The sequence below is a fragment of the Arctopsyche grandis genome, chromosome 1 (genome assembly GCF_051622035.1).
Source record: "Arctopsyche grandis isolate Sample6627 chromosome 1, ASM5162203v2, whole genome shotgun sequence".
Lineage (NCBI taxonomy): Eukaryota > Metazoa > Arthropoda > Insecta > Trichoptera > Hydropsychidae > Arctopsyche > Arctopsyche grandis.
Genome location: NC_135355.1, coordinates 10,707,627 through 10,719,767, shown reverse-complemented (window position 1 = coordinate 10,719,767; position 12,141 = coordinate 10,707,627). Strand labels below are relative to the sequence as shown.

At 37.4% G+C, this 12,141-nt stretch overlaps 1 protein-coding gene across 5 annotated transcripts; it reads left to right on the top strand.

Moving 5' to 3' along the window:
* The first annotated feature begins 626 nt into the window (after window positions 1-626).
* Window positions 627-10,762, top strand: 14-3-3zeta (tyrosine 3-monooxygenase/tryptophan 5-monooxygenase activation protein zeta). Of its 5 annotated transcripts, none has more exons than XM_077440091.1 (5): window positions 627-880; window positions 4,521-4,901; window positions 5,686-5,809; window positions 7,218-7,381; window positions 8,768-10,762. In XM_077440091.1, the coding sequence occupies exons 2-5, from the start codon at window positions 4,602-4,604 to the stop codon at window positions 8,921-8,923; spliced, it is 744 nt and encodes a 247-aa protein (XP_077296217.1). In that variant the 5' UTR covers window positions 627-880; window positions 4,521-4,601; the 3' UTR covers window positions 8,924-10,762. The 5 variants fall into 5 exon arrangements, with proteins under 5 accessions (XP_077296217.1, XP_077296193.1, XP_077296200.1 ...); XM_077440067.1 differs by lacking the exon at window positions 7,218-7,381 and adding an exon at window positions 6,931-7,094; XM_077440074.1 differs by lacking the exon at window positions 7,218-7,381 and adding an exon at window positions 6,931-7,094 and having other exon boundaries at window positions 673-828.
* Window positions 10,763-12,141: the final 1,379 nt, after the last annotated feature.

Here is a 12,141-nt window from a genome sequence, read left to right as displayed (position 1 = left end):
GTCGTCGACGTTGTGGCTGGACGTCGGTAGGTAGGTAGCCGTGTCTGCTCGTTTATTGTCACCCGCGGGCCGCAACGCGTGTTGATGGCGATGGGGGCGCGGCGGGTAGCTTCTCCCGCCTGACTCGGCGAGGCAGGGATGAGCGGCATGTTGAAATTGATCGAGGCTGCGTGGCTCGATGTCGGGGGTCACCAGTATGGAGGATGAACGAATGAGACGACTGGCATGTTGATGCACGTGTTTATTATATGACAGCTGAAGACAGAGTGAGTAGCAGCACTCCGAACCCAGCCGGGTTGGTCCCCACTCGCAGGAAGGCAACCAAACTCGACCATGTCGTATAAGCGAGCCGCCACAGGGTATTGAATTATTTTTCCAGGGCCTGGAATTCATCTCGACGGCCCTGGTTGTGTGTTGTCGTAAAAAGAAAAACACAAACATGCTAAAATTTAAAGAGACAGATGCTGAGAAGATGTGTTTGGAGATTTTTAAAATTTAAACGTTATTGCCATTCGAAGTATAGCGAATGACAGAAAACGGCGACACGAAAAAAGGAGCCGAAAGTAGAATACATATTGGAGGAATAGTAAAAGGCGGTAAAATTTGAACGGCTATGTGCGCAGCGCGCTTACGACTTCCGGGCGCCCGCCGTGCGGCAGTCGCGTGAACCCCTTTCCGGTGCCCCTTCTTCTCGCCGGTCCGTTAGTCGAGTGTCTGCGAGCGGCGCCGCCGACGGCTCTTCCGCTGCGTCAACCGGGAACGTCGCACGCCGCCGCCGCCGCAGCCCCGCAGTCCCGCCTCGCCTCGCCTCGCCTCGCCTCGCCGAACGTCTCGTCTTCGGCCGCATTCATCGTGCTCGCGCCCCACCAGCTCAGCCCAGGTCAGCTCTCTCATCTACCTCACCCCACCCCACCCCACCCCACCCCACCTCACTGCACCCCACCGCACCTCACCCCGACCCTCGCAGGCGCTTCCGAAGAGTCGCCGGCTCCCCGTCCCCCGTCCCCCCGACCCCCGTCCCCCCGACATGCCTCTGACGTTTGTCAGTCGGCGGCCCCGCCCCGCGCGCACCCCGCACCCCGCTCCCCCGCCGCCGGGCCTCCGAGCCGGCGAATGGGTGAGAGGGGGAGGGGGAGGGGGAGGGGTCGGCGCGTGACTCATCGCTGATTCACGCGCCACCGCCCCCGCCCCCGCCCTCGCCCTCGCCCTCGCTCCCATTGAGGTTATGTCATTCCGAGCCGCGACACCCTCTCGCTCTCTCCGTCTCCGTCTCTTTCCTCCCCGACAGGTTCGACAGAGACGAAGCTACGAGGCCCAAACGTCAAAAGGTTCACCGTTGACCCGGTTTGAGTGAGTGTCTTTTTAGCATGTTCCTCAACGTCAACGGTATTTGTAGTCGAATGCGGCATGGCGTCTATCCCCGTCTTCCATCTCGATGCTAATTCGGTTCTTAGGATTATGTTTACGTCCACTGTCAAATTTGTCAATCGGCCCTTCGCCCTTCGCCGTTCGAACTCGAACGATCCCAAATGTTCCTTTGATGCCGCGTCAGTCCACTTGTGTCCGAATTTTATAATCTTTTTTTTCTTCTGTTGATATATGTACTAAACTGTTAAAAAATCACACCCGTTTTTCCGGTGCCCGAGAAAACTTATTCAACTATTTTATTTTATTTTTTTACATATATATATACCAGGAAGGTCTAACAGGTAAACCCCAATGCGCCTTCCTAGCCAATTACAAAAACATTGCAGCATTTTTTATTAGATAAATTGCCGAATTTCGAGATGCTGAAGAAGACCAAATTAACTATTGATTAATTAATCCATAGAAACATCTATAGATTTAGAGTTGTACATAATTTTTTACATATTGTACATAAATCAAATTCAGATATTGGTGACATGGCGGGTAGGACGGTCAATTTGATGGAGTAACTATTTCAACAACGAAATCGGATAAATTGGCAAACTCTGATAGGAAACGATCGACTTGAAGTCACAAATATCCAAACATTATCATTATTATTAAATATCCAAGTGTATATTGTCAATATTTCTATGGAGACTCATTTTTTTTTTCAATGCACTGAATATTTGTCACGCTTGACCTTGGAAATAGTGATTCATGTGGATTTGTCATACGAGTGAGGAGCTTTCGATTTTGCAATGTGTATACTTCCTCGGGCGCTAGTGAACGCGCATACCCCATAATGTGGAAATGAATTAATTGGCAATGTGTACACAACAGAACTGGAATTCTTATTTTATACATTAAAATAATGTAATAACTTCATTTCAATTATTTCGTTTCCCCTGTTTGATTTGCGCGTTGAGATATTTTTTGAAATCGTTTCTTTAGAATTTCAGAAGAGTGACTCGAAAACGAGTTTCCAAATTTCATTTAAAGATTGGTTGAATTGCACTTGAAATGTGTGATCTATTAGTATTGGAAATGGTCCGGTTTGTTTTTAGTTTCTCTGCCCTCATTCGATCAATATTACTAATGACAATGCACCATATGTACGACTTTCTTCGAACGTATGAATAAAAAGCAAAGCACCCGACGTGTTTTAGATTATTTTTTGTTTGTTAAACTAGTTTCTTTGTTTTTGGATTTCATTTATCGCGTCTTCCTGTCACATTCATTTTTCACAAAAGGTAAAATGCGTATCTCCTTTCTTTTCACCTCATTGTTGTATTGTAATGTGAAAACGTTTTTCTTTTTTTTATTCGTTAGCTATTGGGTGCGCGAGCACGTATGAAATTACATATTCGTAATACACTCTTATTTGATTTCATTTAACACCAGTAACTAGATTATTTTACAACACCATTTCCCATATGCATACGTTAACAGTTAATATTGAACAGAGTGAACTATCTATCACGTAATATTGGTATAGGAATAGAAATGTTTCGAAAGATTATTTTTCCGTGTGAACTTTCAACCATTCAACGATCGACATTTTGTTACCTTCTTAGAAAATAATATGCATATAGAAAGTGAATAATATCGTTAGATAGAAAGCGAAATAAATTATTAAAATTTCTGATCAAATGTTATAGGGTTTCTATATTGTTTGTGTATCTGTTTCTAAAATTAACATCATCAAAATTATGACATTTTTTTTGATTTGCGCATGGTGTCGCAGTTTATAATATCTCTGAATATAAGAATTTTGCCAAGTTAAAATATTCCGATATGACCAACCTACGACTTAATTTTGGTATACTATGGAGTAATTTTCAATGACAAAATTGGGTTATTTCGCAAGTCGATCACGGTACAAAGATGTGAATATTAAGGTTGTTAAAGGTGTGTTTCGGTGTTGGGTTCTGTCATCGAGTAAAAACAATAGTGGGATGTTGATTTGCGCGCGCATTGCAAGGTCATTAACTGTGGTAGATGGGGAGGGGAGGGTAACGGAGCCCTTATGTAAGCAGAGTAGAATATTGCGGCGCGGCGCGGCGGTCAAGAGCGGCGACAGACTGCAGTCAGACGCATACGACTCTACATTATACGCCACACACACACACATGTATAGTCGCGTAGTCGCATAGTCGCATAGTCGCATAGTCGCATAGTCTCATAGTCTCAAAGTCGCATTGCAACACCCCGCCGACCGACCGAGCGACCGATAGCAACAGGTGGACACACCCAGTCTTACCATCACCATCAGTATCAGTATCAGTACAGTATTGTCGGTAGGTCGCCACTGACATTGAACTACTTCCAACTACCGGTCGAACGCTACATACTACGCAAGGATATCTCTAGGCTGGCCACTATTTTTTTTTATTACTATTATTATACATACTGTGTATGTACTTTTTCGTAGTACACGTTCTTCGCGCTAATCGGTTTTTGCAGATCGACTCGTCACCGTTGAAAATTCTATTTTCAACGGTGACGGTTATCGTAACCGTTCGGGTGAATTTTTTGACGAGTTTGATCTTGGAGGCGCTTTGCGTGCGTGCGTGCGTGTGTGCGTCGTCGTCGTTCGCTTGCACTGTGTATGATCCACCTTGACCCAGTTAGTCTCTCGCATATTCTCCGATCGATCGATCGGCGGGCCATCGAGCGAGGGGGAGTCCAGGGGCGTCTCTGGTCATCCGACGGGCGCATCGGCTGCAGCCGCCCCCTCGCGCCGCCCCTGCGCCAGGGCGGGTGCGCGCGCACTCGATCGATACGCACACTCCCAACTCGCAACACGAACGCGAACGCAAACGCAAACGCAAACGCCCCTCGCGCTTGGACACTTTGCCAACGGCCGCCGCCCCCGCATCACCAGGTACACCCCTCGTCCCTCGTCCCCCATCCCCCATCCCCCATCCCTCGACCCTCACGCGTGATGATGACACCCGGTTGCTAGCCCACTCGATCACTCGATGGGCGATGAAGCATCCACGATTAGTCTTGCTGACGAGAGAGAGCCTTGCTGGCTGGTTGGCTGGCAGGCAGGCAGGCAGGCAGGCAGAGTGGAGTTGAGAGTTGAGAGTTCCGTTTTTCGGTTGCAGGAGTAGTAGGTGTCGACGTCGACTAGCGATCAACGATCAGCGATCAGCGATCAGCCCCGCCCCACCCCACCCGCGCACACCATGTCCGTCGACAAGGAGGAGCTGGTGCAGCGCGCCAAGCTCGCCGAGCAGGCCGAGCGATACGATGACATGGCGTCCGCGATGAAGGCCGTCACCGAGACGGGAGTGGAGCTCTCCAACGAGGAGCGCAACCTGCTCTCCGTCGCCTACAAGAACGTGGTGGGCGCGAGGCGCTCCTCCTGGCGGGTCATCTCCTCCATCGAACAGAAGACCGAGAGCTCCGAGCGGAAACAACAGATGGCCAAGGAGTACAGAGAGAAGGTCGAGAAGGAGCTCAGAGAAATCTGTTACGACGTTTTGGTAAGTAGCCTCAATCGCCGCCCCACCCCACCCCACCAGGGGTGCTCAATCGCTGCGCACGTGACGACCACGTGGCCTTAGTTGCGTAACTACCCCTGATGTTACATCATTTAGAGGCTGGCCACATCGTACAACTTTGTCGGCCGACTTGTCTCGCGACCAAGTAAACTGTATGCAGCTGTATGAGACCGGCCCCACCGTGCAACTCTGTCTCTCGACTAATCAAGTCCGCTGACCGGCGAGATCAGTCGGCCAGCCACAGAATTAACGTTCAAGCAACAAAATGTTCAAAAATCCTAAATTTTCCTATTTTAATGGAAAAAGTAACTTTTTATTGTATTATATATATATATATATATCTGTCGACGATATTTCCGTGGACATTTTGTCAGTGCACTAATTGTCGGGTACATTTTGTTGTTGAACCTTTTGGACTTGAACCAATTGTCGCGTCCCCATTCTGGTCTCCCAAACTGAGAGACTAGCGAACAACCAAGTCGCACAGTGTGGCCCAGCTCTTAGGTGAGATTCGACTTAATGGTTGGATCACTTCACCATGACCTTGACCCTTCTCGACCGAATACTTGAAAATTTCTTATTTTTTTTTATGTAGTTTTTGATGTATGAGTCGCACTGGTCGGCTCCAAATGCTTTTAGCATGCATTGACGTGCGCCCATGACGACGATCGTAGAGTATTTTAACAAAATTTAAAGACGTACTTATATCAAAATTTTGCATTAAAAATCGTGTTCGTTTTATTCATGTGCGATGTGTTTGTTTCAGAACCTGTTGGATAAATATCTCATTCCTAAGGCTAGTAATGCCGAAAGTAAAGTTTTCTATTTAAAAATGAAAGGAGATTATTACAGATATCTAGCCGAAGTCGCTACCGGCGAAACCAGAAACGGTAACATCTTTGTTGTTTTCTTATCTTATTATATATATATTTTCAAGTATGTGTGTGGATGTATGTTACGTTTAAAGTAAGCCTTTCAACTATGTTAATGAGAAATTATGTGATTATTAAATTGTGTTTGGCATTTTATTTTCACATACATACATGCTTGAAAACTATTAAGTATATAAGTTTCTTCCATAATTTACATTTTATCGAAAGTTATTTGATTTAATTGTTGGGTACGTTTGGGTAAATATAAAGTATACACACACTAACACAAACAATTACACTGCAACTAAACGAATGGTCTTTAGGTATCGCAAACAGTTTTAAAACAATTGACTGAATTTGGAGGATCCTCTTCCACAAAAACAATGACATTAAGTTATTTGGGGGAAACCAGGGTTGGTGTTCACAGCGGTTGCAATTTTTAGCTTTAATTGCAGTGCAAAATGTGTTCACAAAGTGGTCAGTAACCTTTTTGATGAATAAACAAATTTTGACTAATTATTTGAAATATGGAGTTGTCTGATGGAAAATAAAGCAATTTCACACATTACGGAAAATTATTTACCCTGAGGGCGTCTGCACACTTGCTGGATCGGCTGGTGCGGTTAACCTCAATACAAATGAGCGGTGGCCGCAAGTCCGTCAGTGTGGCGGCTATCGCTCATTTATATGAAAGCGGACGTACTGGCATACGCAACGGGCTAGCCGCAACGAACGGTCCGGCAAGTGTGCAGACACCCTGATTCTTGGCGAGGCTATGAAATTCATGTAAATGCTATGTATTGGTTTTGTGTTAGTGTAAGTGTGTTTACCGAATGCTCGGTTGCGACCATATAACCAAGAAGTACCAATTTGTTGGATCTATATTATTAATTCTTATTATATTTTAAAGACAGTGTAGACAGACAACTGAAATTTCACACAATTCATACCAATTATAATATAAAGTTAATCTTTCATATTGGTGTTCAATACAATTATTTAATTATTTTCTTGAATATAATTATTGTTAATCTATAAAAAATAATATGCCCCACCGTCTTTGGAAATTAACTGAAAAGGTGAGATTAAACGGGCTTGTTTTTATAAGCAAGATCTATATATCAATTATGTAATTACAGCGGTAGTAGAAGATTCACAGAAAGCTTATCAGGATGCCTTCGAAATAAGCAAGACAAAGATGCAGCCCACACATCCCATAAGACTCGGCTTGGCGCTCAACTTCTCGGTCTTTTATTATGAGATTTTAAATTCACCAGATAAAGCCTGTCAACTAGCGAAACAGGTCATTTTCAGACTACCTTTTTAGGGGGACGCTGTAAAACTCTTAAAGGAAACATCCATTATTATGTCACTGTGCTGGTTGGTGGTGGTAACATTGTGTATTAATATTGTCTTTCAATGTTAGCGGTGGTGGATGACTCGCAGAAAGCTTATCAAGAAGCTTTCGATATTGCCAAGGCAAAAATGCAACCCACTCATCCCATCAGGCTGGGGCTCGCGCTCAACTTCTCCGTCTTTTATTACGAGATTATCAATTCCCCCGCACGAGCTTGTCACCTGGCTAAACAGGTTTCATAGAATTTTTATCTGCATCCTTTTGGATTTATGTAAAAAAAAATCCCTTTAAATACTTTCATATCCTTTGTGTGTTTTAATGTACTAATGTCTCGAATCCAACCAGCACTTATCTTACATCTCGATTTTTATTAACCCTACCAAATAACAAGACAAATTTTAATTGGAGCATGTTTAATCTCGTAACATACTCGGGTTTCCTTTTTGAGTTTTACGTGATAGAAATATTAAATAAGTATATTATTGTGCATGCAATTTTTAGTGTTCATTAAACATTGACATTTGTGTTTGATGAACTCTGATTGTTTTATTAATAACTACAACATAATTATGAGCATTTGTCATATATATATATATATATATATATATATATATATATATATATATATATATATATATATATATATATATATATATATATATATATATATATATATATATATATATATATATATATATATTTTTTTTTTTTTTTAAATATTTAAAAAAATTAAATATATATATATATATATATATATATATTTTTTTTTTTAAAAAAATATTTAAAAAAATTAAATATATATATATATATATATATATATATATATTTTTTTTTAAAAAAAATATTTAAAAAAATTAAATATATATATATATATATATATATTTTTTTTTTAAAAAAAATATTTAAAAAAATTAAATATATATATATATATATATATATATATATATATATATATATATATATATATATATATATATATATATATATATATATATATATATATATATATATATATATATATATATATATATATATATATATATATATATATATATATATATATATATATATATATATATATATATATATATATATATATATATATATATATATATATATATATATATATATATATATATATATATATATATATATATATATATAATACATATGTATAAATTTTATGAATAAGATTTATTTTGTTTTTAGGATTTTCTGCAAAAATTGTCTCAAATCGATATTGTTTTGGCTTTTAGTGTTTTAAATGTAATAACTGTACATATAACATAAAGGTGCTACATTCCTGCATTTATTTTGCTTTTAAAAATCCAAAAATACTATATGCACAAATGGAAGTTGTGCATGTGTGATGTATCTCAATTTTACACATACATTACAATTTGGCTTTTGTTTTAGTTCTTTTTATTTAAAATTTAAAAGTGTGTTGATTTGTATTGCCAAGAAGTTGTCCAAAAATTAGTTGCAAGTCAATTGCATAGTTTTTTTTTCGAAAAATATCAATTATGTTATCATTTTGTTGTATATTTTAAAATCAGCTTTTAACTTTTACTGAAATAATGGTATGAGTAATATCTAATGTTGGTTTTTATTTTGTATAGGCATTTGATGATGCAATTGCAGAATTAGACACATTGAATGAAGATTCATACAAAGACTCAACACTTATAATGCAGTTGCTCAGGGATAATTTGACACTCTGGACATCTGACACACAAGGGGATGGAGAGGAACCACAAGAAACTGGAGACAATTAGTCTCAACTTCATTCATTAACAACATCTTTTTCATTGTCATCATACTTCTACTCGTTTAGTCCACACCTTTATTCCTGTTATTTGGTAACTTTTCCATTTTATGTCCCGATTATGTTGTCTTTACAACAGGCATTTAAGCTTTCAACAGCAAAATTTCAGGTTTTCTCTGGCAGTATTTGCCAGTTGACCTATGCACTGTTTTAAGTGTCATCTTGAATTCTCTTGCATTCTTGATGTTTTCAAGTTAATTGCTGATCGGTTTTATCGTATTGTCGTTGATGTCAAACCATTGTTGTTGATGTTTTACCATTATACAGTTAAATCGACGTTATATGTGGAATATATGTGTATATTCTAAATCTAAATGGTTAAAAATAAATGGGAGTCACATAAATTCCTTTGTGTAATTTTACCTATATGAAAGGATGACTGATATTATTGCTTATTTTTTTATATTTGTAATGATTGTATGTCCAATCAGAATAGATGAATCAGAGAATGCAAGACAAAGACATAAATGTAGTAAAAATTCCAGAATAACCAACTACATGTTTTGGACAGAACTGTGTGGCATTTATTTTTTATATCCACACAAGCTTTCATAATTTTTTTTATATCTGGTTTACAGCAAGCTACTGGTGCAGTGAAGTGTAATATATATATATATATATATATATATATATATATATATATATCTTTTGTATTTTGAAAAAATATATGAATATATATCTTGTCATCTTTTTTCATACGTAATTTGGTTGTATAAAGTGTTTAATGTCAGTGTAACAATTCCTACACCTTACATGCAAAAATTATCTACATGTTATATGTAATAACCTTTTGACCAAGTCTTATATTTCTATAACTCTGTATTTACACTGATTTCAAATTTTTGAGCTGACCTGATGGATATAAATATATATGGAATTAAGTTATTAAAATTACAATTTCTTATGTTATTTTTGTTTTCATACCTTTAAATACATTTATTTTATGGAAAATCGTGAATTCAAATATTTTCAGCTAGGACATACAGATTTTTATTATAACGCAGCACGATGATGATGAATGTTTAATACATTTTTCATGATAACATTTGTCAATTTTTACTGGTTCCATTGTATGAATAGACTTTCCAGTAAGTAAAACTTTTCTACAGATAAAAATATATATTTTACCATTTAAATTATGTATAGAACAAAATGTATTTAACTAAAATATATTAATAGTAAGCTAAAATATAACCAATTTGGGTTCCAATTAAGGCAACTAAATTTTTATCACAAAGTTTATTGCTCATTCAGTGACTTAAAAAAATCATGGTAAATTGGTGATGAAGGAAATTTCAACGTTCTAGTTTTTCACAATAAAAGCAAAATTAAGTATATCCATAAAAAAAAAATTTATACTTATTGAGCTTATACTATGGGTCTGCTCTAGAGTATAGTTGGTCGTTTGCTAGCGAGTTTAAAGTATGAGATTGATTGCTAGCAAGTAATTATTTATATAGTCAATAGTTAGGCAGTGGGATCACAAGTAATTATGCCTAACTAGTATTACATAAATAATTACTTGTGACCAAACTGCCTAATTCGTTTCTGCATAAATAATTCCTTGCTAGCAATTAATCTCATATTTTTAAACCTGCTAGCAAACAATTGACTATACTCCAGAATGGACCGTTAATACTATATACATATATAAACAGAATGTATTTCATAAGTTGTTTTTAGAAAAACGTTCTCAAAATAACAAGACAACAGTATTTTAATTTTATAAATTATTATTTGTCAACGTCGACATGTAGTCATTCGTGTTAATGTGGAATAAAACAAGCTATCTTGTATCCGAGAAATTTCATTCATGAATTTACTGTACATTTATAAATATGTATAAAAGAAATTTAATTAATAACATTTTTTTGGAACTGAATTACTGAGCCAAAATTTACACTTACAGAATTTTTTTATAATTTTTGTACTTAATACTACCGATTCACACTTCTATCGTGGATTATTGCTCAATGAAGCATTGTTAAGTTCATTCTAAGAATTTTCAAGAATTTATTGATTCAAGATGATTACTGACTAATGGTTCTTCATTCTATCCTTAATTGTATTCTAATTATGGACACCAGAAACTCTTAACGTGAATACCAAGTACATGTGCCTCTTCCGAAAATGCAAAATGTTCTTTAAGGGCGATTTCAGACTAGCGTATTTTTCTGCGCGTATATCGTCGTTTCGGCATACGCGCTTACACGCGCGCTACATTTCGCGCTTTAAAAAACCGGACTCGCGTACACAGGCTTATTCCAGCGTGTTCGCTCCAACCGGTAGTGGTGATTTAGTATCAACATGGATAATACGAGCTTATAAGCGCGTCTACGCTCGTACGAGTTGCGCGTATGGAAAACGACGCGCCTACATGCACATCAAAAAACGAGATTATACGCGCGTATAAAACGCTAGTCTGAAACCGCCCTAAAACGTCAAAAACAACTCGTTCATGCGTCGATTCCTATGCATACACACCTCATCTGAAAATTAGAATGTCAAAAAAGAGTTTTGTGAATATGTTAATACTTTGAATAATTCTTCATCGTTTAAAAAACATTTCGTCGTAAATGATTTTTAGATCATTACATAAAATAAGTTTTTGTAATAAAATGAAAAATATAATATATCCACGTGCCATCTCTAATTTGGAATTATTTAATAGGTAAGTTAAGAAACTATGGGAACATCTGTAGCAATAATTTACTTTTGAATATATAAGTTATATATGAAGATTTCGCCGAATGGATCAAACAGAGCTGACTATTCAGAACAAGTTGAAAACAAATCAAAAAAATTTCGTCGTATCTATTCATTAATGAAATATAAAAGAAATAAATATACATATACAATCACTAAAGTAAAAAAAACTTTAAATGAAACTAACAAATTTTATTAAAACAATACAATTACAAATTATCCAATATTAATAGAACATAATCGGGAATAATCCATTCCTATAAAGAGGTTTTTTTTAAATGTACGTTTGTGTTTCATAATCCTACAAACGTTAAACTATAACACTATAAATATATAATCACTGCATATTTTTAATACTTTGCATGTAGTAACAATAGGCGAAGTTTTGTGATCATGCTAAAATTCAAACTAGATTTCGACTCATGGTCGAAAAAAATGTGTATTTTGAAGATTTTTTGACCA

What these genes read in the sequence shown, in the direction of transcription:
- 14-3-3zeta (XM_077440091.1), top strand. Translation starts at nt 4,602, where the DNA reads ATGTCCGTCGACAAGGAGGAGCTGGTGCAGCGCGCCAAGCTCGCCGAG. An exon ending in AAATCTGTTACGACGTTTTG is followed by an intron (nt 4,902 to 5,685) that starts GTAAGTAGCCTC and finishes TGTTTGTTTCAG; the next exon opens with AACCTGTTGGATAAATATCT. An exon ending in TACCGGCGAAACCAGAAACG is followed by an intron (nt 5,810 to 7,217) that starts GTAACATCTTTG and finishes TTTCAATGTTAG; the next exon opens with CGGTGGTGGATGACTCGCAG.